Source organism: Musa acuminata, chromosome BXJ1-1 (genome assembly GCF_036884655.1).
Source record: "Musa acuminata AAA Group cultivar baxijiao chromosome BXJ1-1, Cavendish_Baxijiao_AAA, whole genome shotgun sequence".
Taxonomy (NCBI): domain Eukaryota; kingdom Viridiplantae; phylum Streptophyta; class Magnoliopsida; order Zingiberales; family Musaceae; genus Musa; species Musa acuminata.
Window position 1 is genome coordinate 37,713,889 of NC_088327.1, and position 27,546 is coordinate 37,741,434.

Genomic DNA, 27,546 nt, shown 5'->3' on the forward strand with positions numbered 1-27,546 from the left:
AAATAGAGAGAGAAGTGGGGCTCTCATCACATCTTTCACTGATTTCCCGAAAGATTCCATTCATTATTTGGAATTATTTTTTGTTCCCCTCTTCCCCCTCCACTACTCAGAGAGAGAGAGAGAGAGAGAGAGAGAGAGCATGGAGGGGTTCTTGGTCAGGAGTGCGGTGGCCGTGGTGCTGTCGCTGGGAATCGCGGCAAGGGCGTACCTCCACAGGTCGCTCGATCGATCGGGGGCGATTGCGGGGTTCCTGGTGACGGCGATCCACATCGCGGCCAGCTACAGGTTCAAGCCCTCCACGTTTTTTGGATTTGGATTCTTCCTCCAAGTAGAGGGCTCACTGTCGGTGCCCCTTCTCTTCCAGATTCGCCGCGCTCCTGCTGGTCTTCTTCTTCACCTCCTCCAAGCTCACAAAAATGGGAGAGGAGAAGAAACGGAGCATCGACGAGGATTTCAAGGAAGGCGGGCAGCGGAATTGGTGACATTTCCTTCTCTTCCCCCTTAGTTTGTTCTTATTGGCTAATGATTCCTTCATTCTTAGCGTTCTGTCATTACTAATAAATATTATGGGAATTGTTGTGATGGCCGCATCAGATCCTGCACTTGTTAAGTTCGTTAAATTTCTTTCAGCTTTATATTGTTCTACTGGACACATTTATGTTTTTAACTTTAGGGCCTGAAATTTTCAGATTAGCTAGGAATCACTGAATGTACTGCCCTTGCATGCCTCCTTTATTTGGTTAGTTCTCTGTTTCAGATGGAACATCTTTTGTGGCTGTTTCGAACCAGACAGACAATAAATCCAATTTGTAGGCCATTCTTTAGATATCAGTCAATCTGTGGAGAACCATCGTGTCGTAAAATTGTCATTAAAGAATGCTTAGTTGCAGAGAGGTGCCTAAATTTGATCGAGGGGAAAGTTGTATTATGTTGTGGCCTTAACAGACGTGAAAAACTTACCTCTTTTTAATTATAAGAATATCTCAGATTGATGGTGCGGTGAACCATGAATTTGTAAATCAATAGTTAAAGAATGCTGAATTTAGAAAAGGGGCTAAAATTTGAGTGGATGGGTTGGCGAGAAGGCTTTATTTAGTTTGGATGAGATTTACTATATATATATATATATATATATATATATATATATATATATATATATTTTTTTTTTTTTTTTTTCTGGTAAGTGAGATTTAAGGGTTATCCTGAGGTCGAGAGATTTACTATATTTGGCTACTGATTTGAAAAAACAAACTATCTGCAAGACAGGTTAACCAGAGATTTTCAGTCACATTTGGCGCTAAGTTAGCCACGCTGCTTTTGACCTTTTGTTCCAAGTTATGATGAAACATTGATATATTCTAAATTTGGAGGAAACAAAATGTAATATCCCAATTTAGTTTCACAGCAAAATGGAAGATGACTGGAATTGTTGTACAACTAAATGAGTCTATTACCATTACCTTGGGTTAAACCATCTTGGGCTAGTGGTTCAGACTTGGAAAATTAATGAATGAGTTATTACATTAGATTGGATCATACTTATAATTACATATATATCCCTACTAAGTCAAAATACATTTCCTTATTTAATTTGGATATAACAACTAATGTTGATAATATACCTATTCTCAAGACTTGTATCTTCTACAGACTTTTTATTGCAACAAAATGAAAAGAGTTTAAGATCTAATCCGCCTGTGTGAATTGTGAGATTAGGAGAACTACAGAACTCCTAGGATATTTAATTGTGTTTTATCAATGTTTTACATGACATCATGTCACTATATGCTCTAAAAGTGTAACTATATAGGTCTCTTGTGGTAAAGTCTAGAGAAACTTCATTTCCTTTTTAAGAAAACTCACATGTATTTTCAAAGTCAAGTCTTCTAAAGTATTGTCAATCTATACTATCTTATTTCACTTCCTTTTGACTCGAGTAACCAAGCATTCATGAAACTGTTCTAATTTTAGATGAATTAAAAATATGAGTTAATCTAATTTGATTTTATGTTTGGAAGATCAACAATAGAAAACAATTAATGAAAAAGCATATAGAGAAACAGAAAGATTTGCATATGGTTTTTATTGATATAGAAAAGGTTAAACACAGAGTTCTTAGATATTTATTAGTGGGTTCTAGAAAAGAAAGGTGTACCCACTAAATTGATACTACTAAGAATATGCATGATAATGTAGCTACTACTATTAGAACTATAAGGAGCGTGTTTAATCAATCTCCTATTAGTATGAGATTACATTAAGGATCCGTATTAAGTTCCTACATTTTTACATTGATAATGGATGAACTTATTGATCATTTATAGGATAGGCCTCCTTGATGTATATTATATGCTGATGATGTTGTCGTAGTTGATGAGAGTCTAAATAAAATTAATTTTAAATTTGAGTTGTGGAGCCAATCTTTAGAAAGTTTTTATATTAAGTAGGATTAAAATTAAATATATGAGAGCTAATTTTAGTAATACTAGGAATAGACATGCGAATATAGTTAAGTAGGATGAATAAGGAGTTTTGTAAGTAACTAAAGATTTTATATTAAGTAGGACCAAAATTGAATATATGAGATACAATTTTAGTAATGTTAGGAATAAACATGATAATATAGTTATGTTGGATGGGAAAAGAAATCCTTCAAATAAAAGATTTAGGTATCTTAGATTAATTATTCAACAAGATGAAAATATTGATAAAGATATTATTCATATTTAATAGAGTAAAATATGATGATTAAAATGACGAGGAGCGTTAGGAAACTTGTGTGATTATCAGATATCCTTGAAATTAAAAGAAAAATTTTATAAGACAATTGTTAGACTAGCAATGCTTTATGGATTTGAGCGTTGGGTAGCCAAGAAGCAATATATATAAAAAGGTTCTCTTGTCGAGAAGAGAATATTAAAGTGGATGTGCTGATTTGTTAGGAAAGATAGAAAAATAAAATATGGTTGTTAGAAAAAATAAAAGATAATAATTTAAAATAGAATGAACATGTGCTCAAGAGACCTGAATATATAGTAATTAGAAGAGATGAAGTAATTACAGTTAGTAGTATAAAAAGAGGTTGAGGAAGATCTAAAAGTATAATATTAATGGCAATAAAAGATCTATGTAGTCGGCTCCAAATAATTGGGACTTACGATTTTGTTATTGTTATTGTTGAAACAAGCATCTATGAAAAATATTTTACTTTAGAATGAACATTCAGGTGACATATGCAATTTGATTGGCAATTGTGCTGTAAGATTGCTTTTTATGTATAAGTTTTTAATGATTGTTTCAAGTTTGATCTAATGGTGATAAAGCAGACTTATCAATGAGTGGTGCTGGGTGGAATATGTTCCATATGGTGCACAATTTTTCTTGACATTCAGTATTGCAGATCTCATGTCATTTATGAGCTTATAAAATGATCCACTTTTTATGCTATAATTTGAGAATACTATATGAGGATAGATAATCTTTGTAACTTATTTTTATTTCAACCTTATTGCCTTCATAGCCTGACATTACGTGTGTTCAATTATGTTATCAGGATACAAGTGTTGGCTAATAGTTGGCTTGCAACTATTTTGGTAGTGGTGTTCGTAACTGTAACTGGGGGACAAGATACCTGCTTGGACACAAAAAAGTCAAAATTTCTCACTGGCATCATTGGTGGCATTATTGGACATTATGCCTGTTGTAATGGAGATACCTGGTCATCTGAAATTGGAATACTTAGCAATGCTCAACCCAGGCTAATCACTACCTTCAAGGTACATATTAATGTGGTTAATTAATTTGACCTTATTGTGGCTAAGAATCAATATCTTACTTTGTCTTTGTTGATTTGTTCATTCGTTTCGTGTATGTTACTTTATTTTAACTACCGGATACAAGGAAGCAATGATATCTGCTTTGTGCTTTACTATTAATCAGGCTGTTTAGTTATCTTATATCAATCCAAGTTATTTGGTTTAGCATGTTTTGGTTTATTTGCTAGAGGGAATGTTCTACTGGCACCACAAGTATAGTAGAGAGATCTTATAGTAGTAGATTTTGATTGAACTCTACTTTCTGCTCTAATGAATATTCATGCTCGGAAATTGTACATTGATTTTTTTTTTTTTTGGGTTGCAATCTCTTTTAGCCCTTATGGTTTTAGTCATAGATCTCTTAAGCCCTTATAGTTTACTCATGTCTAAAATAATTCTTACATTTTAAAAAACGTAGCATATAAACCTCTTCCGTCAAGTTTGAGTTAACAGACGTTAGAGTCTGCTTACGTGGCATGCTGACTTATAATAAATCATTAATATAATGACACGTGTAATTTAAATTTAAAGGGTTAAGGTCCATTTTAGCCTGTGGTTTTGATCATGAACCTCTTAAGCCCTTGTGCTTTACTCGTGTCTAAAATAACCCATACATTTTAAAAAACATAGCATATAAGCCTCTTCCGTCAAGTCTGAGTTAACAAACGTTAAAGTCTGCTACTTACGTAGTATGTTGACTCACAATAGACCATTAATATAATGACATGTGTAATTTAAGTTAAAAAAAAACTGAGATAATTATCAATGATGGGAGGAGGCATCGTGGTGGAAGTGACCACCAGTAGTAGTATCGAGCCACTGCTGCTTAGTAGGGTGTCATACGCACACAGCCTCTCCCACAACGAACTCAAGTGCTTCCGGTCTTGCCTTAAGTGGATGTGCGTCGACTAGTTCGACGCTAGGCATGCAGTGGTCTCCTGGTCCCTCTTCCTCGTCTTGGGCATCTTCGTCCCCACAGCCTCCTACTTCGTCCTCTCCTGCGCCTCCACCTACCGCACCTATGACGTGGTGGTCCAGCTCTCCCTCACCTTCGCCTCCGGCTTCTTCGCAAGGGAGGTGGCTTACAAGGTATGGTGGTACTTGTCGAGATCGAAGAGGGTGTCGTTCGCGGTGGCATGCAGCGCCGTGGTGGCATGCGCTTTGGAGTTGGTGAGTGACACCCGTCACCACGAACGACACCCGCTTCGATCCCGACGAGTACCACCATACCTTGTAAGCCACCTTCCCCATGAAGCACGACATTACGAAGATAGAGAGCAGGTGGAAGGAGTGGTTGAGTTGGTCCATGTAGCCCTCCCACACTCGCTCGCTCTCCCCGACCAGCTTATCGAGGAAGAGGAAGCGACGGAGGCAAAGGTAGGAGAGGCTGGAGGCGGAGGTGAGAGAAGTGGACCACCATGTTGTTGGCGCGGGTGGGGACATATGAGAGGAAGAAGTGGGAGGCGATGGGAGCGAAAACGCGCAATAGGAGAAAGAGGGACTAGGAGACCATTGCATGCCTAGCATCGGACTGGTCGACACACATCCACCTGAGGTAAGACCGGAAGCTCCTAAGCTCGTCATCAGCGCGGGAGAGGCCGTGGGCGTACGATGCCCTACCGGGCAGTAGTGGCTCGGTGCTGCTGCTGGTGGTCGCTTCCACAACGGCGCATCCTCCCGCCATTGATGTAGGTCTTATTTTTTTAAAAAAATTTTAAATTATATATGCCATTATATTAATGGTTTATTGTAAGTCAGCATGCCACATAAGTAAATTCTAACGTTTACTAATTCAAACTTGACGGGAGGGGCTTATATATTATGTTTTTGAAAATGTAAGGATTATTTTAGACACAAGTAAATTCTAAATGCTTAAGAGGTCTATGGTCAAAACCATAGGGGTTAAAATAGACCTTAATATATTAATGGTTTATTATGAGTCAACATGCTACGTAAGCAGACTCTAACATCTGTTAACTCAAACTTGACGGGAGGGGCTTATATGCTACCTTTTTTAAAATGTAGGGATTATTTTAGACATGAGTAAACCATAAGGGCTTAAGAGGTTCATGACCAAAACCGTAGGGGCTAAAATTGACCTTAACCCTTTTTTTTTTGCATTGATCATACTAAACTGGTCTAATTCTGTTGTTTTTCAATACTATGATTTATCGTAGACTATGGAGTGTTTGTCTCAAAGGTCCGTTTTAACTGTCTTGCTTAAGAAACAAGGAAAAAGATGCAAGTGCAGAGAATTCCAATTTTAGAGCTGCTTCATTAAAAAAAAAAAGCCCAAACATGTGTCCAATAGTTTCATTTGCAAAACAAGAAGAGACCTCTTCTATATGTATATGCTGATTGATTGCTATGCGAGCTTCCGTTTGCTTTTATCACAAAGAAACTAGTCATTCCCTTGCGATGGTGAATCATCAAAGTTGAAGGGAATGATTCAGTTACTTGTTTTGACATTTATGTATGGCTGACTGTTAACTTTTCTGGATATTTTTTTCCTTCCTGCACAGCAACAACTGCTAGTCCCCTGATACATGAGAAAGGACCATTCTGCATATCTTGTTATTTGATCTCACTGTTATTTTTTATATCATTGATTAGTCATATTAGTATCATTTGGAAATGATCTTGCTTCGAAACCCGCCAGATAGACCATAGAAAAATGTCAAGTATTGCAGATAGGTTTCAGGTGGAAGAAGCATGACCGTTTCCAAGTTAAAATCCCATGTGAAAGCTGTGAAACCTGTTTGTTATTCTCTCTTCATGGCTGTTTCACCTATGCAATTTAGTTCTTGAGAGTTACCAGATGATGCAGTCAATTATGCTCCGATCCTCTCTTTTTTTTCTTCCTTCAGATGTATGTTAAAGATTGTATGCTTGTCGAGTGTTAGTCCTGAAACAATGACCATCTCCTCTTTGTTGTTTTCATCTGCACAGACCGTCCGCAAAGGTACAAACGGTGCAGTCAGTGTGCAGGGACTTGTGGCAGCCACAGCAGCTGGTTTACTTATCGGGCTTACTTGTGTCATTGTGGGACTACTCACAGCTGAATGTGCTACTGATGCGGTCTTGAATCAGCTGTTGGCGATACCAATTGCTGCAGCAGCCGGGCTGGGTGGTAGCCTGATCGATTCATTACTGGGTGCAACTCTTCAGTTCAGTGGATACTGCACGGTTCGTAAAAAGGTAGACCACCAATATCGCCTCATAGTTTTCTTATTATTTCCAGGCATTTCTTTAACGTTATTGTCTGGTTAACCTAAATCACAAAATGGAACAACCAAAAACATAGTCTGTTGTTGTTGAAATAATAATAATAATAATAATAATAACAATAGTAATAATAATTAATTAATATTATTCTAACATGCAATTGGACTTGCAAGGTGGTCGGCAAACGGGCACCGACCGTGATCAAGATCTCGGGAACGGACGTGCTGGACAATAACGCCGTTAATGCTGTGTCCGTATTGTTGACGACACTGCTAACTGCGGTGGCGTGCATGTACATTTTCTGAGGGGGCACCGTATCTCCGCCGAGCTTGGACGATCGAGTAGGTGTCTGTTGCTGCAGGTAATGATCCAAATTATAATTCATAGACTTGCCTGTGACCCCACATGATATAAATGATGTGCCGTTTGTTACTGGGAAACATATTACTGTTGAAGACGCATGCCTCGCCACCTGTTTCGTTTCTTGACCTTCGAGCAGAGTTTATTACGACCGGTAGAGGTGACGTGAGAAAGCCAAGCTCGACGAGTTGATGCAAATGTTTATGGCATCAGAACGGTCCGAAATGCATGTAAAACACACTGAGAGCGAGAGACAGATGTATGTGTGTCCTACTTGTGGACAAACTCCATCATCTCTTGGCTGAAGGCGGAGAGATGGGCCCGTTGGACGCACCGCGTCATCAACCTCACGCCCTGCTTCGGCTTCGACGGCTGCAGGTAGATGCAGGAGGCGATGAAGTTACTGTCATCATTAAAGGGAGACACATGGATCGGGTCTCCCCACCCGTAGTCCACTTCCGCGAACCCCACCCGGCTCCAATCCGACACCACCACCGTCCCGTACTCCAGCGGCACCTTGTACGGATCCTCCCCCGACTCCCCCATCATCCATGCCAAGAACTTGGCCGACATCCTCTCCTTGGCGTCCCTTATCAGGTCCATCACCTCCACCAGCGAAGAACCGGCCACGGTTCCACTCCTCGCCTTGACCTCCATGGGGTACACGCAGTTGCCGTAGAAGCCTTCCTGCGGCAGCAGCTGGCGCAGCAGGTGGCGGGTGTTGGCCGCGAAGCCGAGGTGCACGTCGACGTGGGGCTCCAGGCCTATCCCCCGCGTCCGGCACTGCCAGACCATGGCCGTGACCACGTCGAACGTGGAGCACTTGTGGCCCCTCTCTCGCCAGAACTGGTTCTTCACCGCGTTGATGTGGTCCAGCGAGACGTCGAACACGGCGGTCTCGAAGCGGAAGGCGGCGAGGGACGGTGGGTGCCCCCGCGATTGCTTGGGCGGACTGGGGATGACTTCTCTGCACCAAACCGGCTCGACGACAAGACGAGCATGGCCTCTTGCGATCTCAGCCACAGCTTTCAGGAACTGGGCGGCTCCGAGGCCGTCGAACACTGTGTGGCTGAATCTGATGCCCACTGCGAACCCGCCGCAGCTGAAGGTTGTGACCTGCACAGAGTCGGAGAAGCTATGGCAGTCACGATCGCTACCTCCCCCTCAGAATGACGAACGTATATCGCATTCTATTTGTTTCTTTTCTTCGTTTGGCATTCGTTTCATTTCAGTCATGTCTGTCATATATGAAGATAAACTAAAGATTTTTTGAACCCATAAAAGAAGGGAAAAGCATATAGATATGCTGCTGCTACATGTGTCGCCCGCAGCACACGCCTCAACCCACCCTCTTGATTGCCATGAAACCTACGTGCGAAGCAGGGAACGGTGGCATGGTTCCCTTGCATCTGGAAATACCTATGATGCTTGGCAATACGCAAGACCATGCATACGTATGTTGGCAAATGCTTTATGACCCAAACAAATGTTGGGCTGACAGCCCAAAGTGGGTTCGGTCCATGATGAACTTTATCGGTTCATAGTTTATACCCCATCTTAACTTAATCCTAGATCAATATAAGGGGGTATGGTGGCTACGTTTTGATACGGAGATGACTATGTTTTTTAGGTAGAAAAGAACAGCAACGTTGTGATCTTCGCAACAATAAAGAGGAGAAGAGAGGAGAAGAAAAAGGTAGAAAAATAATAGAAAGAAAGGGAAGAAAACAAGGACAACGCAGTGAGATTGTTCTCAATCATCTAGCATTGTTCTCATCTCAGGTTAGATCAAATCTACAGTAGACTCTTGCTGTGATTACTTGGGGAGGTTTTAGATATTGTGGCCAGTGACGTGATCCTTGTATCTCAGTTATTCTCTTGTGATTGTTGTTAGGGTTTACGACAAGAGATTGTGATTTGTATATTTATTATTCTCATAGTGGATTATCTCTAGTTTGCCTCGTGATTTTTACCCTTCACATTGGAGGGGTTTTCCACGTATATCTTGGTGTTCTATTTGATTATGATTTCATTTAATTTCGCTGCATATTATGACCTATTAGTATTTGCTCATATACAAAGATTATTCCGCTTTATATCCCCATTAACAAACACCCCTTACGAAATGTTCACAGGCCATCCACCGAGGGAGGGCGCCTGGTCGATGGTCGATGATCGATGATCGATGATAGATGATAGATAGTAAACAACTAATTCAGCATACTGTTTCTTCTGCTTCCGACTCGATCTCAATTACTATTGGTGTAGAGACTTGTTGAGACATGAGAAGGAAAAGCTTAGGTTACCACGTACCTGCATCATAAAGATCAAATCCTCCACGTTCACTTGAAGGGGAGCAAATGGGAGGAGCTCCTCCTTGCGCAGTACGAGGGGGCGCTCCAGGTTGTTGACACCTTCAAGACTGCAGTCGGTGGAGGCCTCCACGAACCACACGCCATCGCCGGTGCAGGCGACTTCGGCCTCGCCGGGGCTCGGCTCGACGATGCGGCCGGCGACGGGGTAGTAAGGGACGAGAGCCCTGGACAGCGCCGCCTTGATGGTCTTTGCCGGCTCCAGGCCATGCTTGAAGACGAGAACCAGGTCCACCAGGATCCTGACCACCGCCGTGCGGTCCATGGAGGAGAGAGGGAGGCGGCCGGACGGCGTGGGGACTCCGGGGGCCACGAGCTCCGGGGCCTGCTTGCTCACGCAGAAGCTCATGGTTGCTGTAGCCGCTGCACTGGTGAGGCTGGCGAGGGCATGGGGATGCGTGCCTCGGTATATATAGTCCGAGTGTCGGGCCATTCTGGGTTGGTGGGTGAGAAGGTGTGAATGAGTCGGCTTTGAAGTGTCGCTACCATACACATAGACTCCACTGAAGCCTCTCTCTTTTGAAGTGTTTCTCTCTTTTCTTATGAGTCATATCCCACACGTTTTGAGCGATCGCATGTTCAACAAAATTAATCGATATTTTTTTTTATTTTTTTCATCTTTTCTCACTGGAGGAGTGTGAAGTAATTTTGTATATGAATAAATACAAACAGATCATAATATACAGTAAAATTAAATAAAATTATAATTAAATAAAATATAAAATTTATGTAAAAAATTACTCAAACGTAAAAGGTAAAAACTATGGGACAAACCAGAGAAAATCTACGATAAAAATAATGAATATACAAATCTTAAAGTCCCTAACCTGAGATGATAATACTGTTTGGATGATTGAGAATAGTCTAATCTCTGCGTTATCTTTATTTTTTTGTCTTTTTTTTCTTCTCTTATTTTTTTTATCCTTTCTACCTTCCTTTTAATTTTGAATCACGTTGATGTAGTTTTCAATCTTTTTTGTAGCCACCTCTTGCCTCATTTTTAGATCCAGATTTAGGTTAAAAGAGAGAAATATTAAGATTAAAGTGGATTAGGGTTATTAAAGCTGGATTAAACTAATGGTTATCTGTCCAACATGCAGCTTTGACTGGTTTGTTGGCGGTCATTCAAAACTTTCAACAGAATGGTAAAAACACAAATGCAGTCATTATGGATGGGGCTGTTTACAAAATTTTATAGTGGTCTCATCCCCTGTTTCTAATATATATATATATATATACATATATATATATATATATAAAAGAAGTGTTATTATGTCATCGATGTGGATGCACTTTGATGCAACTATATCCTCTAGAAAAGTAGTGTTCTGCTGCAGTGTGGTGTGACGCACCGGCAACGTAGTTGGTATGGTAAATACAACTATATCCTCTAGAGGGAGCGTTTGACCCGACGCACTCCGAGCAACTAAAGCTAATAGGATAATCCAAGTATGACTATCTCTGCCATACATTTCAACAGGCTCGACCGAAAACTCAAAACGCCGGGGGGGGGTCCTCAATAATAATGGAGCACATATAGTGCTTATATATATATATATATATATATATATATATATATATATATATATATATAGAGAGAGAGAGAGAGAGAGAGAGAGAGAGAGAGAGAGAAAATGATGGACTGTGGTGGCTGGTGTAGTGCTGATGCTGCCGATCATGCAACGCGCCGATCAGACACGCGATGCGAACGCAGAAATATATTATTATTAATTGGAGGAAGTCTCATCCAGTCCACAAAGTAATCTCTTTTGGGGATCGAACCCAACCAAACCAAACCAAACCAAACCTATTTGGACTCTGCGGCGGCTTCGCTTTCCGGTAAAAAAAATCGAAACTTTAGCGGCGGAAAAGAGAGCGCTCCAACAACCCACTAGTATTGGGTGCTTTACTTGTGGCCAAACCCACTGGCTGTGGTCACACATTCCCCTCCCATCTTTTTAAGCATGTGCGCCTGACTCAGTTATCACCATCCGCTGCTAATTGGATTTGTTCTCCTCCCGATATCATCATGAAAATCCAAGTTGTTGTAATCCAGCCATCAACGACAGATCTCTTGACCCCATTCATTCCACGAAGAATCCAGTTAATTATTGGATTCCACTCAAGTACTTGCTCTAAGCACCGGCACTATAAGGGTTTGGGTTTGTATTTATATATTCAAAAGGATTTATAACTATTCATCACACAGAGGAGCAGAGCATAAAACCAAGTTCACGCAAACAAGGGTGGCGAGCAAAAGATGATAAAAGCACAAAAGCCGAAAGCCAAATTCTTCAATCGAACACAAGTAGTCATATTAAGAATATAGGATACGGCAGGTCAAAGCGTGTTTGTTTTTTTTTTTTTTTTTGACTCCAAAGGGGCACCACACAGTCTGGTCCAGACCCAACCAGACGAAAAACACTTGGACGGGAAATCACACTCGGGGAAGGTCAAAAACATCAACTGCAGATCTATCTATCTATCTATCTATCTATCACAAAATAATAAGCTCGCTACCATTTCCAACGTGCTTCCACCACGTCTTAGCCAAAGAAAAAAAAAGAAACCTGCAGGCAGAGAAGGAACCATATCAGCCGAATCATAGTAGTGAGTGAGACCAACCAAATACAGAACCTTTCACAGCAGAATTGTCTCACCACAGTTTCAAACACAAGAATGCCATCGGCCCTGCTGCCAACGGTCTTACTCACACACCATAACAGCAAGCGCAGGTGATACATAGCTGCAGAGATTACAATTGAAACAGTCATGTCTTACCATAAAACTTACTTCTGCTTGCATAATCCAAGAAACGAAACAATTGACCAGCGTAGGTAGGATCATGCAAGGAAACAATAGATAAATTAAAAAGAAAGATAAAAAGTCACCCTTAATTACCCAAGTAAATGCAGTGAACACTGATTAAATATTAACATGGGCACTTTGTCAAAGGACCAAATGGTGATATTTCCAACAGCAGAGATATTTCCATCTTTGCATAACAAAAATGTCTTTTATATCATCTCTTTGTTCCATTTATTATTCATTTGTGTGAGAAATAAAAGTGTGTGTATATTGCAGTCACAGTGTAGAATTCATCAACTAAAAGAATAATCAAATAACAGAGATGAAATATGAGTGACGATAGCAGTTTAGCAAGTAACAAAAAATCCACTTTCGGAGATAAATACATCCATCAATAGAATTTTCTAATGCTAGGTGATAAAATAAGGACACAAGAGCTAAGCAAGTTGTACAACAGTCAAAACTCCTGAACCCATAGCATCAGTTCAACTTCCTCAAATAGCATTCCATAAGAAATCTGCATAGAGTCAATTCAAACCACAAACAACTAACATGATAAAAGGTAGTTTGATGGACACACAAAACCTAAAATGTTCACTTGACAAAGCTTATGTGGTCAAGTCAGTTAGCTTCATGCGAGGCACAGAGGTAGAGATGATACCTTTGCAACAGACAAGCACAAAGTCTTGGAAATGCATTATATCACATGAAATAGACACAGAAATCAGTAAGCATAATTGTATTGTACCGTCATGATTTTTTAGTAAGAATCTTTGCACATGATTTAAACAATTAATGATCATCATATATGTAAACAAGCATAAGAACCACTCTTTAATAACAACAATTCATGATGACACTGATTCCACATACACATCAAGCATCTCACATCCACAGAACTGGAGAGGCCCAAAATACCAAATTGTTAATATTTAACCCGGCCAAGGGTCTAATGAAGATAATATGCACAACAATGTACAATATGTTGGACAATATACATCATATAACAAACCTTGACATTACAACTATTTGGAGTCGTTTATGTAGATTTTTCTCCCCCCATCATTGAGCTCTGCATAGGACAAAACCTCTACTTCAAATAAGTCAGATGCCTCTTAAATGTTTCTGGTAGAGTTTTTCTTATGTCACTCGCTATCTCTTCTTGCACCATTAGTCGAGAACTTACAATGACTAACCAAGTCACCTATAGGTCCCTTGAAATCATCCCATACCATATATACCTCATCTTTGACAAATAAACCATAACTTTACATAAGTAAATGTCACCGATACAGATACATAAATTTTCTGAACTATGAAGCACATATCAGGTGAACTTAATGTCCCACCATGTCGGACACATCCAATATGGGTAGGCATCAGAAATAGAGGGACACATTTGAATATACATTTGATGTATCTGCTTAAAAGGAAAGGGGAAAAAAAGACAAAACACTTTCGGTTAACTCGTGAAAGCATCGCTTGAGGACAAAGAGGATAAATTTTGTCCCAATGGGCACTCAAGTGAGTGTGTGAGATGATTAGCATCAGAGGTGCAACCAGAGCTTTAAGGCCGAAGCGAAGGTTCAACTCGCAAGGGATCTGATGAAAGGTCCAGAAGAGCTCCCACAAAAAAGAATCAAGGAAAGAGCTGGGGATTCAAAAATTTTACTAGTGGTTTCTGTGCTAGAGTGAAGAGAAGGGATCACTTTAAAGCCGAAGCAAAGGTTCAACTTGCAAGCGATCTGATGAAAGGTCCTGAAGACCTCCCATGAAAAAGGATCAAGGAAAGAGATGGGGATTCAGAAATTTTGCCAGCGGTTTGTGTGCTAGAGTGAAAAGAAGGGATCACAAGATATCAATCATGTGAAGTGGTAAAAATGTGGTTTTTAAAAATTGTAAAAATAAAATAGTTTGGCTTATATGGAAAGTCTTAAAAAAGGCATTGCAAGGAACATGTCCTTTATTTAACCAACATAAATATATCTTGGGTTAATGACAACAATTTTTTGGGCTATCCCCGATGAACCTAGCCTAATATACATAGAACAAGTTTGAGATCAAATACAAGTGTTCAACACTAATATGACAAGTATTCTTAAAATCTGTGTTTGGTTTGTTACTTCCATAACTTGATACAACTTATGTGGCTTAAACAGGAAAATCAGAGAATGATGCACTTAATACTGCCATAAGAATGCCTGGATTAATGCCTTACCAAAGATTAACAAATGATGCTTGATAAAATTTAAGAAGTCAATGCAACAAAGTTATGGCAAGCAAATAAAAATGGGAGCGCATCATTGATAAAACAACTACGTCTCTTAACGGCTGCTTTAACCTCTTTTCTCACATCAACATTATCCTAAACACTGAAATACTCCTGCCAATAAAAATGCTTACTTCTGTAATTAATCCCTCTCAGGGTACTTCTTTTAATAGTCATTTAAAAAACTATGACTGCATAAAAAAATCTTTAGTAGATAGGATTTTGCTTCTTTTCTCATTCATTTGCAATTTTCTTTATAAAATATTAATTTTCAGAAATATTTTTTTGAATTCCATCCCAGACCTAGAATGATCCCTATTCTCTATCTTGCATTTGAAGCGACTAGCGAAACAGCTAACATATCTAAACAAACAGAAGCTAATAGTTTCTACCATTGGCAAAGTACATGGTAATTGCATTCATGCAAACCTCAATAACATGTTCAATGAAGAAAAGCAAAGTTAGAGCATGATTGTGTGACTTGGAAAACTTGATCGATATTAAGTGGTCAGTAGCAGAAACTTCAGGTGCTTGATGACACAAGAAAAAATTACCTAATCGATCTTGAGACAATAATCAGCCCATAGTGCTCCAGATCAGAAGCTGAAGATCACAGAGGGCTTGAATAAAGGCCTGCAGAATAAATACGCATCACAGATTATTTAAGGCCGGTCAAGCAAGGCCCTCATTAGCAGATAAGCATCTGTCACACTGACCTTAACCTGCTTATTCCAAAATGCTAGACGAAATGTCTGTTCACTGGCCAAAGTTCATCTCAGAATATCTGCTGAGGTAACCATAAAATCAGAATATATGATGACAAAAGGGCATTAAATGTGATGAAACATGACTTTGACTTGCCTACGAGGCTTATTCTGGCGCCGCCCAGCTTCATCAATTACAGGATCTGCGAGATAAAGAGAATCAATTCCTTAAACATAATATAACAGCACAAGAGACTACATCAATCATCTTTTAAAGTTCAAACACAAAAAAGATGCATGTGCTGATAGAGTCTACCAGACTGAGACATATGAGTACCAGGTTTGCTTGTGGTGGTTTCTCTGCATCAAAGGAATGACCAATTAGGTTGCTGAAGTATCACAATAAGCTACAAAACCAAGGTGCCCAGTAGGTACAATCACCAATAGAAGATAAAACAAGAATTGCACATTCAACTAATCTCCAAAAGCATCATGGGCATAGCAATTCACAGGAGAGACGCTTAAGAGTAGTTTCTTGAACAACTGGTAAGATCAGATCTATGCATTTATGTTTGTTCGAAGAAGCTTTCAAATAGGCACACCTATGCTAAGTTAGAAAGGGAATAAGTAATGTCTCAAGTCTTGGATATATTGGGCAGATACTAATACAAGAGATCTGTGAGGAAAAAAAAGCTCTTTCATTAAGTCATTATTGAAGAAATTGTAGCTTCATTGTTTACGCAAAATATAAGCTTCTAACTTTATTGATATGCTTAGTTATCACAAAATCAAAAGAAATATGATGATGCCAATACTTATAGTATCATCATGGTGTAACCATGTTACTAATACAATAAAAATGCATAGTCAAAACTTATATCTTATCAGCATATGATGTATGGTGAGAATTAAACAATGAATGAATGTTTTTGGTACATTCTACTGATCAACCACTTGCGATGCACTCCCTTGCATTGAATACAACCTTCCGAGTTATATCATAAAGGTTCAGAAATAGATGGATATAAATATGCTATACTAGAGTCTATCGTCACCCAAGCATCATAATCAGTCATTAGATGCTTCCATCCAATATAATGCTCACATGTATTGTATATGCTGCACGTGATGAACTTGTTGTCACATATATTGTACATAAAATAATCAATTCCATTTCCAGATACCAACATGTTAAGGCACAGACGTTCTAACATAACTGGGATCAACATGTATTGCTTCTTCAATAAGTACTGCCTCATTGATACAGAAGCCTTATGTGCATTAGTATCTTTATCCTTCAGAAGCTAAAACAAGCATTGATTTATACAAATAATAATAAATGCACCATCATAATTCAAGCAAGCAGACATTTTTATTCTTATTTCATATCAGAAAACATACCAAACTCCACTTGGTATTGCTACCTTGTTTCAAGCCAAGCCAACCATCTCTTCCAAAAGAGCCAACACCTCTTTCGGTTGAACCAAAATCAATTTTCCTAAATTTCCATATCTACACCTCTTGTTGATCTCATAAGCCTCACTTTTTCCCAGGGGTCTACACAAAGATCAATCTAATTGATGTCCTTTTTCTATTTGTCCTTTTCAATTTTATAAAACTAAGGAATCCTCTTCTACAATTACCTTGTCTTATGAAATGACAAATACCTTCCTCAGCTTCCAGTAATTTATGAGACACCTCTACCTGCTTAGCAAAATTCTTTCTCTAGAAGAAACCAACTGTAACATGGTCAAGATTCATCTCATCATGAAAACAACAGAATATAGAGCACACTGAAACAATTGAGAGTCTTGAGACAAACAGAAGAAAATTTTCTTTCACAGAAAGCTATAATAACTACATTCTTACTTGGAGGAAGCTGATGATGAGTTCTGTCCTGAAGGACGATAATAGTTTCCATCAAGAGCAAGGTAGGGTGGGCAATAAGATGCCCCTAGAGCCCCAGGCATACCCGCCAATACTGGCACCCTAGTGATCATATCAAAAGGAAATTTCAGAAAAAATGTGGTAACAAGAATCATGTAGTAAATATCTCATACACAAAAATATTCATGATTAACCTAATGTACCATTTTGTACATACTGAACTACAAAACAATGATCACTGAAGTTCGATATAAATATGTCAATGCTCATAATTGATCCAAATTGATATTTGTAATGACCATGACATAACATCAGCTAATACATGGACATAGCATACTACACATCTCTAGTGTGCAAGTAGTAACTAATTGCACTATTCTATCACATAAAGACTGGATCACTTGAAAGAAAAGCCAATAACATTGAACAGAAGATATGTACCTAAATCTTTATAAACAAAGTCCAGATGATTACTTGACAATGCATCTAGGAAAACAAAACATAATGTAGACAGAATTGGTTTACCTAAGACTATGTAGACCATGTGATTTGTAAACAAACACACTGATCCCCAACTAAGCATCATAGAATTTTATGTGGACACATGTTTGACCATAAATCAAGCTTATCATTGTATTTCAAAGCTAGATCTGTTTATCCTTGACCACATGATGAATGATATGACATGGAGATCATAATAACAATATTTTTTTTTTCTGGTACTCCAGAAATGATATGTCAAGTTTGGTAGTATTGGTCTAGGAACTAGATCATTGATCTCGAGCACAACACACAAGGGTTCAATAAGTTTATCCATACATATACACATGTAATTTTAACTATGTTTACCAGATCTTGTGCTTAATGTAATCCTTCAACTAGTTAGAGTGTTCCTAGCTTCACTCCATATATATAATGTATGTATCTAACTATAATTTACTAAATCTAGTGCTTTATGATAGTAATGCATTGCTATCTGCAGATGTAGCAAAATGATAGGGAGGGCTTAAAACTAAAAAATAATGGCCTGACTATTTTTAATTAAGTAGATAAAAAATTGATATCATATCACTTTCTAAAGCAGATACCAGATAGAAGTGTATCAAGAAGTTGAAAATTAGGATAATAATGAAGAACATGCAAGAGAACCAAGGATGGGGAGCTGCAGCCAAAAAACTTGTTTATCTTTTCATTAAAATCATGCAAGCATGCCTTCACAAACAGATCCTCGGTAAAAAAATAGCCATATTCACGAAGATAGACAGCTGTGTGTATCCACTCTAAATCACTCTCAAGTAAAACTCCTCTTTTAACAATATTTAAATCTGTTTAGGATTATTCCACAGAGAGAACAGGCAGCAAGCTGGCTAATAATTACGCAAATAAACCGACTCTATTTCTCACCATTAAAGAAACAAAAGAGTCCAAATTTTAAATATTTACAAAATGGAATCATGCATAAAGTAACTAAAACCTTAGCCCTATGTCAACTTGATTCGGCTGCAATAGTACCATAAACACTTTGGCAGGTTAGTTGGGGAAGATTAGATATGTAACTGCACAATGTAAACACCACGCTCAGAAACATAGCCTACATGATGTAGATCTATACAAGTTCAAAAATGATTAATATATCAAATGGAACTTTGGTTGACACAGTTTTCACAATGAAACATTTGGAAGGTTGAGAAATTTCACAGTATGCTGCATTCATGAAAACTAGAATACAACATACTGGACCATCAAAATAGAAATAAGAATTATGAGTTAAACCAGATCCCTAGACAGTAAGGAATGAAAAGGCAAATTAACCATTGCTACACCTATATACCACCGCGATAAGAAGTAATAGCCACAAATTGAACAATAATAACCAGCCATCTCCTAAAAGTCAGCAAGAACCCAATAGACTAAATAAAGAAAGGAATCTTATGTTGAGAACGGTAAAGTCACTGGGCACCCAGGCGCTGGCCTAGGCGCCTAGGCAAGGCAAGACCCGAACAGTCACCTATTGGGCTAGGCGGGCGACTTCACTCAAGCGCGACCCAGGCGCTCGCCTAGGCCCAAGTGCTGGGTGGGCCGGGCACTCACTTGGTTTAACTCAATCCAGGTTGAGCTTGAGTCAAACCAAATCACACACTGGTTCGATTGAACCAGGTAAAGCAAAGCTGTCAACACCCCGCGCGAGTCGTGCCCTGACATTGAACTGTCTCTTTCCCACTACGTTTTTGCATGACAGCAAACTTCCTCGCATTGACGAATGATGGCAGCAACGTCTTCCTCGAATGACAACGGCAATGTCTTCCTCTAGTGGCAATGGCAACATCTTCCTCTGGCGACAGTGGTGGTTTCTTCCCCTCTCCTCCCAGCATATATCTTTCTTTCTCCTCCCTCCTACCTCTGCCCTGTTCACCACAGCCCTCCATCCACCCCCCCGGGGCCCGGCCTTGCCGTAGCTCCCCTTCCCCGATCCCTCTTCCGTCTACCCTTATTGCTGCTTCTTCCCTCTTCCCCTCCCTATGCGACCGATGTATCTGTTTATTGCTGCGTTTTCTTCCCACGACTTCATCGACTATGGCCTGTTGCCATCCCTGCTATTGCTTATAGGACTGAATCAATAGAAAAAAAAAGAAAGAACTAGGTCAAATGCTTATACCCCTTCAGCTGGTGGAAGCAGGTATTCACTGGGCTATTCATCCAGATTGACCCCTTTATGAAACTGAAAGAGAGATTCAAGGACTTCAGCCGACTCAAACAATCACCGGCAGCATCTTTTCCCTCTTCCCCTACTGTCAAAGCTTCCCCTATCCAAGAGTCACCCCTATCCAACAATCATTGGCAACATCTTTTCAGTCACCGATAGCCATCCACCTCCTTCTATGTTACTATTTAAATTAATATAACATGTAAATTTTCTGTTAGTATTTGTAATCAGATTATTGCTACCTTTTAGTGTTTTGAAATGTCACTACAGCTTTAAAATCTTGAATCATGGCTACAGTAGGCAGCACTACAAATGACTCATTAGTGAGAAACTCCAAAGAGAATCCTGCATGGAAGTACAATTATTTAAAGGACCCAAAGAATCCTAATGTTGTTACATGTAAGGATTACAATTTCGAATAATACCGCCAGTACCAGGCAATACGTATCGGTCCGTCAGCAGACCGGTACACGGACCGCCCACTACGGAGCGGTATTATATATATAATATATATTATAATATATATATTATATAAATATGCGACGTCTCCCCAAGCGGGAAAAGGCGACGTCGCATCGCCTCGACAATGTTGCCGAAATTTTTTTTTACTTTTATATACAAATATATATAAGATTTTATATACAAATATATATATATATATATATATATAGGCGACATCGCCGAGGCGACGTCACCTAGTTTTTCTGCGACGTCGCCCCCACCTAGGAGAGAGAGGAAGCGATGTCGTCGAATTATATATATATATATATATATATATATATATATATATATATATATATATATATATATATATATATATATACACCGAACGGTATACTGCTCAGTATACAATACCATACCGTACCGAGCGAATGTCGAAACTCCGGTATGGTACGATATTTCAATCCTTGGTTATATATATGTTTTGCGATAAGACAACAAAAGGTGGTATATTTCGTGCTAAACAACATCAAGTCAGAAATTCTAAAAATGCATCCACATACAAAATATGTCCTGCAGAGGTCGAACTTGAGTTAGAAGCATCCATGAACGAGAAAAAAAACCAAAAGACTGAATCATATTGATATTTACCTGAGGATGATGAAGTTTAAGAATTTAATGATGTGGAAGAGGTAAATGAAAGTGGTAAGAGAGCATCAGATAGAAGAGGAAAAGAAATTATTGTTGCTAAGAAGCCAAAAGTTCCACAAAGGAAAGGACCAATGAATTTATATATGTTTCAAGAACCAAATACATTAGTACAAAGTCAACAAGGAGTCAAATTAAGACAAACAAATATACATGATGCTTGTGACAAGGAAGCAAGATTTAGAACACATCAATATATTGCAATTATTCCATTCAATTCAGCTCGTTTAGATAATTTTAAGCATATGATTGAAGAAATTGGAAGACATAGTTCTAAGTTGAAGCCTGCTAGTTACCATGAGTTAAGAGTTCCACATTTGAAAAATAAGTTGGAATACACAAATTATTTGATGAAGGGACACAAGGGAGCATGGACAAAACATGTTTGTTAAATTATGTTAGATACATGGACCAATAGAAGACAAAGAAGCATAATTAATTTTTTCATCAATTGTTTATTAGGAACAATGTTTGTTAAATCAATTGATGCATCCTCTTTTATGAAATATGAAGTAAAAATATTTGAATTACTTGATATGTTTGTTGAGAAAATTAAAGAGCAAAATGTGGTCTAGGTGATAACAGACAATGGAAGATACTATGTTATAGCTAGTATGATTTTTTTCTTTGAACATTTTAATTATGTTATTTTTATGTTTTCAAATAATTATTAATTTTATTTTCTTTTTTTAGGAAAATTATTACAAGCAAAAAGACCACACTTGTATAGGACTCCATGCGCGATACATTATATCAATCTTATGTTAGAGGATATTGAAAAGATTACAAATATCAAGAATACATTAGAGAAAACAATCTTTGTTGTAGGTTTTCTGTATAATCATATCGGTGCTTTGAATATGATGAGAGAATTCACAAGCAACAAGGAATTGATGAGGTATGGTGTCAATAGATTTGTCATTTCATTCTTGACATTGTAGAGTATTCATAAGCAAAAATACAATCTTAGAAATATATTTAACTCCGATAAATGGGTTACAAGTAAATGGACAGAAAATACAACAAGCAAGGGGGCAAGTGATATAATCTTGGTGCGATCATTTTGGAATCATATGGTTTGTGCACTAAAAGTGATGGACCCTCTTGTTTGAATTCTTTGGCTCGTATATAACAAGAAAATGCCAACAATGGGATATATCTCTGAGGCTATGGATAGAGACAAAGAAACTATTTGAAACTCTTTTGATGAAAATAAAAAAAAATAAGGATATCTTTGCAATCATTGACAGAAGATGAGAATATCAACTTCATCATCCACTACATGCAGTAGGATATTATTTAAACTAAAAATTCTTTTATAAGAACCCTTCGATTGAGTTTGATACAGAGGTTACATCTGGGTTATATGAGTCTTTGCAAGATTAGTTATTAGCAATGAAGTTCAAGACAAGATCATAAATGACATATCTTACATAAGAATGCTGAGGGAATGTTTGGAATTCCTATGGCAATTCGATCAAGGGCTACTAAGTCTCCAGGTATTTGTAATTTCATATGATTAACATTATGAAAGTTTTTCCGATATGTTATTATTAATAGTTGAATTTAAATTTGCAAGAGTGGTGAGGCTTATTTGAAAATAATAAACCAAATATGCAACAATTAGCCATGAAAATTCTGGGTTTAACTTGCAGCATCATAGGTTGCGAGCAAAATTAGAGTGTTTTCGAGAAATGTAAATATATAAGAACATTTTAATTTAACTAATTTATTTTTTTATATATTGATGTAACTAAATGAATCTTTAATTTGTATATGATAGATTCAAACAAAGAAAAGAAATCGGTTGGAGTATCAATGATTAAATAAACTTGTGTACATCAAATATAATCAAGCGTTAAAAGCTCGTTATAATTCGTGAGACAAGATTGATCCGATTTTATTGAAGTATATAGATGATTCAAATGAATAATTGGTGGGGAAAATGGGTGCAAATTTGGAAAATGCTGAAGATAATCTTGTTTCTGATGATGATATTTTGACATGGGAAGATGTAGCAAGAGCTTCAAGCGTTGGAGAAATAAAGGCATACACAAGACAACTCACGAAAGCAAAGATGAATGCAAAAGCCTCAAGCTCATCGCTTGCAATTATGGAAGAGGAAGAAGAGGAATATAAATCACCTACAAAAGGAAGAAAAGGAATATGGTGATAAGATTAAAGATGATGAATTAGATTTTAATGATCTTTGATGTTAATCTTGTTTTTATTGTATCATTTTTGTTATTAAATATGGACAATGTAGTTTGGTACTTTAAATGAATGCAACTTCGAACTGTTATTTTAGTTTTAGTTTATTTTTATTAATCATGATATATAATTTTAAAATTATAATATTCATGAGTGCCTCGCTTCGCTCGAGCGAGCGCCTCGAGTACTTTGGGACTAGCGTCTTCTGGTGCCTAGCACTTTTGACAACACTAGTTGAGAAAACAGTTAAATCATGAAACCGCTTCTCCAACTTAAGCTAAAGGATGAGTGAGGAACATCAACATCTATAGTGTAAATAAATGACCAAATATTTTATACATAAGAGCAAAAGAATCATACCATGTCATTTCAGAATTCCCAAAACCAAGCTGCGGTTGAGCAACATATCCAGGAAGTGCCATACCAACAGCAGGGACTCCAAGGCCACTAGGATGCTGGCCTCCAAATTGCATAACTATGAAATAATCAACAAAATACAGTCAAATGGAACTCTATATATCTTAACAAGGTTTACATCGCATTATCCTAGACAATGTTTAACAAGACAGCTTATTATTGGAACCTAAATAGACGAATTACAAAACGCTAGAACCAATACTAATTTAAAAAAAATTGATTGGAGCAAAGGTTTAGGGTTATATTAAGTAAAGACGAGAATATAACTTGGTTAAACCTGGTAAGAGTGCTGGAGTGCGGAAGTTTTGATCACCATGGGCAAGGCCCATAGCCCCAGTCGCTCCAAGAACTTGGCCTCCACTATAAATGAACGAACTTCTTCCAGTTCCTTGATTGTTAATTTTGCCCTTCCCAACCACTGAAGTTCTGGATTTACCTGAACCTGGAGGTGAATCAACATCTCCAACTTCAGATGAATTTCCTGCTGGAGGTGGAGATGAAGATGAAGTTTGATTTCCACTGACAGAACGGTGGATGAATTGCTGAGCAGGAACCCGTACAGCAGGTTGAAAAGAAGTTTGAGCTGGGCTCGGCTGAACATTTGGAGCCTGGGTATGTGCAGAAACTCTTCCAACATGGTTAACAGCAGAAGCAGAATGATTATTTGGTGGTCCAGCAGTGTTAATACCTGTTCCTTGGACCCTGGAGCTGGATGAAATATCAGCATTATCAGGTGATGGATAAAACCCCGAAGGCTGCAAATGAACACTAGCCAAAGTTTTTCCAACAACTGATCGGTGGGAATCGCTCATATACAACCTATCATGGCCAACAGAATCAACAACTGTCTTTCCTCTCAGCAATGTGCTAGACTGAGATGACTGAGAATTCTCTTCCGTATGCATTGAATAGGAGAGGCTATCGTTAATAATTCCAGCTTGTGCATCTCTTTTCTGCATCAACAAGATGTCTTGGTTGGAATTGGATGATCCAGAAGGGTAAAAAGGGGGAGAAGCAGAATTTAGGCTTGAAGCAAAAGAATGCTTTTGAGGAACAACAGGGTCCAACTCCACATTTGCAGTTTGAGAGGATTGTTTCCTTGTACTAGCACTCGTTGTTGGCTCTTGAGGTTTTGCAGGTGATCTAGACAAAAGAAATGCAAGTAGAAATATACCATCACACTTCCAATAAATCCACAATAGGGACACTTTGATGAAGAATAAAGCAAACTGAGTGCCATCACTAACTGTTTCTGTCGACTGGCAGGAATGTCTCTATTGTTCTTTGGAAGAGCTTCATAGCGCCTAGGTCCTCTTCCTCTTACAGTCCTCGAGGTACGGTTTTGACTGTTGACAACATCACTGTAATCGCGATGTCTGCTGCCTCTACCATAACCACGACTAGCACCCCGACTTTTGCCACCACCTCGACCTCTAAAACGGCCCCTGGATCTCATCCTTTCCTGGACCAGACACATGTATATATCGTTCACACTTAATGTGTGCACAGATAAAGAACTCATGAATACAAAATGCACAAAGCATTACATGATAAATGGTTGAATGAAATGAAAATGACTACTATGTCAGAGAAAAACTCTATTGCAGCATACCTCATCGTATTGTGCATCTTGCAGATTCATCTCTTCAAATCTATCATGCACCCAGGCACGTTCATCCTTAGGATCCCACAACTTCCGCCCACCAAACATACGCCTGGACATTTATCAAATAATGAAATACTTCATAAGGAGACAAATCAAGTGTTATACCTGTAACATAAAAGGGGAAAAAAAATGCTAAGGAGAAGATAGTGGTTGCAAAAGGCTCTTGATGAAGACCTGTTTCCTTTTTGAGAATACAAAAATGCGAAACAGGAGAGGTAGAAAGGTACAAAAATTAAGTGCATAGTTCTTGCCAAAAAATGACTCCAAAAAAGGTATGCTTTGTTTGTGAGGTATAGAGATCTCAAAACTCAAAAATTGCCACAACCGAAAATGAAGACCCAATGTTCAATAATAAATAAGCAAACATAAACCTGAAAGAAAATAGTAACAAATTTTGCATAACATTAAAGAACTAAACTTTTTTCAAGATCATAACTGAGCTATAATTTTTATTGATTTTCTCCTAGTACAATATGGATTGCCACAACAAGCTGCGAATGCTACTTCAGCAATCTGTGTAAATGTTGGCAAGCATGCGATTGCACACAGACACACTGCTTCAAATAAAACTAGTAGCTATAATGAATGCCACCAGGATCATCCACAAACTAAATCATCCTCAACCATTAAAAAAGATCAGATGGCACTTAAAGTTTACAATTATTGCAACCCCTATAGGATCCATATTCCATTCATTCAAATATATGAAATCCGTGACTAAATGAAGTCTAAATAAGGACTACTATTCTGGGTTTCATATGTGGTGCATATTATATAAGAAGTAATTTAGAGAAGATTACTAGAATAAAATACCAATTAGAGTCAAAGCAACTGAAGCAACTAAAGGGACAGGCGACATGCACCTCTTCTAGCATTTAGCACTATGAAAGCAGAAAAGAGAAATCAAATGGTATAACCTGCGTCGTCCCCTGCCATTGTCCTGGAATCGGTCATCATGCATGTAGAAAGCCCCAGCAGTGGGCACAGCATACGGCTCATTCTCCTTCTTCTTCTCCTCCTCATCTTCCACCTGATTCTTGTCCGGGTGTTCCATTGCGTTCCCACTGGATCTCCGGTCACCATCTCCCTGGCCGTCATATTCCAGGGACTGCCGTACGTCCTTAATACCCTCCTCCTTTACCGAGGCAGCACGATGTCCTCCCTCTTCCACGACTTCATCTTCCATTTCCAATTCCTCATCCATTTCACCATATTCCTCTTCCTCATCGTAGTACTCCTCCATCTCATCTTCCTCCTCATCCGCTTCATCGTCGTAGACCTGTGCTCCACCTTGGCCATCCGATTCTCCGTCAGATCCGATCCCAGCCCTCGGGTCCTTCCTCACCGGCTTCCCCCCGCCGTCGGATGTCATCCCGTCCTCGTCGTCGCTGGCCTCCCTCCGCCGCATCGAGGGGAGCGGCGCGTCCTCAGGATCGCTCTCGTACTCCGCGTCCTCACGCCTTGTCGCCATCGATCTCCTCTGAAACCCTATCCAGTCCTCCAAGACCGCAAGCAAGCAAGCAAGCCTCGAGAACTCGAAAACCCTAGCCCGACGTCAGATCGGCGGGATCGAAGACAAATAAAATGGTTTTGTGTGGATTTGGAGTAGCGATCTGTCGTCCCAACACAGGCGGAGATTGTGGAGGAAGGGTTCTTTTTCTTGCTTCCTTGAGGAAGCGGGGAGGGAATCTTTGGTTCTGTTCAGTTGGCTAAGGTAATAATAATCTCTATTTATATGTTTTCTACGATTAGTAATTTTCGAAAAAACCCTCTCTTTTTTTTTTTTGTGCCCATGACCTTTGTTCATGTTATGTTGCATACTTTCTATTTTCTCATAATTCCCAAAACATCTCAATCACAGTAATATCAATTCATCCATCAATCAATTATAATTTTTTAATAATATTTTTTAATACATTTATTAAAATATTATTTATTTATTCAAAAACATGGTAACGA

General features: G+C 38.7%; 3 protein-coding genes across 12 annotated transcripts; 1 reads left to right on the forward strand and 2 right to left on the reverse strand.

Annotated features, from left to right (window-relative positions):
- The first annotated feature begins 48 nt into the window (after positions 1-48).
- LOC103974135 (protein PGR) lies at positions 49-7,497 on the forward strand. The gene is made up of 5 exons (XM_009388896.3): positions 49-285; positions 365-478; positions 3,554-3,776; positions 6,765-7,013; positions 7,214-7,497. The coding sequence occupies exons 1-5, from the start codon at positions 140-142 to the stop codon at positions 7,343-7,345; spliced, it is 864 nt and encodes a 287-aa protein (XP_009387171.2). The 5' UTR covers positions 49-139; the 3' UTR covers positions 7,346-7,497.
- Positions 7,498-7,588: 91 nt separating this feature from the next.
- On the reverse strand, positions 7,589-10,220 carry LOC135678492 (acyl transferase 5-like). The gene is made up of 2 exons (XM_065191375.1): positions 9,714-10,220; positions 7,589-8,516 (listed from the first exon to the last, which is right to left on the reverse strand). The coding sequence occupies exons 1-2, from the start codon at positions 10,203-10,205 to the stop codon at positions 7,671-7,673; spliced, it is 1,338 nt and encodes a 445-aa protein (XP_065047447.1). The 5' UTR covers positions 10,206-10,220; the 3' UTR covers positions 7,589-7,670.
- Positions 10,221-12,033: 1,813 nt separating this feature from the next.
- LOC103974137 (protein MLN51 homolog) lies at positions 12,034-27,284 on the reverse strand. 10 transcript variants are annotated; one of them, XM_065191415.1, is made up of 12 exons: positions 26,505-27,284; positions 25,534-25,636; positions 25,169-25,383; positions 24,199-25,064; positions 23,865-23,979; positions 17,423-17,542; positions 15,891-15,913; positions 15,711-15,756; positions 15,566-15,633; positions 15,404-15,482; positions 12,433-12,518; positions 12,034-12,342 (listed from the first exon to the last, which is right to left on the reverse strand). In XM_065191415.1, the coding sequence occupies exons 1-9, from the start codon at positions 27,056-27,058 to the stop codon at positions 15,606-15,608; spliced, it is 2,070 nt and encodes a 689-aa protein (XP_065047487.1). In that variant the 5' UTR covers positions 27,059-27,284; the 3' UTR covers positions 12,034-12,342; positions 12,433-12,518; positions 15,404-15,482; positions 15,566-15,605. The 10 variants fall into 10 exon arrangements, with proteins under 10 accessions (XP_065047487.1, XP_065047481.1, XP_009387172.2 ...); XM_065191409.1 differs by having other exon boundaries at positions 15,566-15,636; XM_009388897.3 differs by having other exon boundaries at positions 15,870-15,913.
- Between the last annotated feature and the right edge of the window lie 262 nt (positions 27,285-27,546).

What these genes read in the sequence shown, in the direction of transcription:
- LOC103974135 (XM_009388896.3), top strand. Translation starts at nt 140, where the DNA reads ATGGAGGGGTTCTTGGTCAGGAGTGCGGTGGCCGTGGTGCTGTCGCTG. An exon ending in CACATCGCGGCCAGCTACAG is followed by an intron (nt 286 to 364) that starts GTTCAAGCCCTC and finishes CTTCTCTTCCAG; the next exon opens with ATTCGCCGCGCTCCTGCTGG. An exon ending in GGCTAATCACTACCTTCAAG is followed by an intron (nt 3,777 to 6,764) that starts GTACATATTAAT and finishes TCATCTGCACAG; the next exon opens with ACCGTCCGCAAAGGTACAAA.
- LOC103974137 (XM_018821732.2), bottom strand. Translation starts at nt 27,058, where the DNA reads ATGGCGACAAGGCGTGAGGACGCGGAGTACGAGAGCGATCCTGAGGAC. An exon ending in AATGGCAGGGGACGACGCAG is followed by an intron (nt 25,637 to 26,504) that starts GTTATACCATTT and finishes ATAAATGTCCAG; the next exon opens with GCGTATGTTTGGTGGGCGGA. An exon ending in CACTCCAGCACTCTTACCAG is followed by an intron (nt 23,980 to 24,198) that starts GTTTAACCAAGT and finishes ATTATTTCATAG; the next exon opens with TTATGCAATTTGGAGGCCAG.
- LOC135678492 (XM_065191375.1), bottom strand. Translation starts at nt 10,205, where the DNA reads ATGGCCCGACACTCGGACTATATATACCGAGGCACGCATCCCCATGCC. An exon ending in ATTTGATCTTTATGATGCAG is followed by an intron (nt 8,517 to 9,713) that starts GTACGTGGTAAC and finishes GACTCTGTGCAG; the next exon opens with GTCACAACCTTCAGCTGCGG.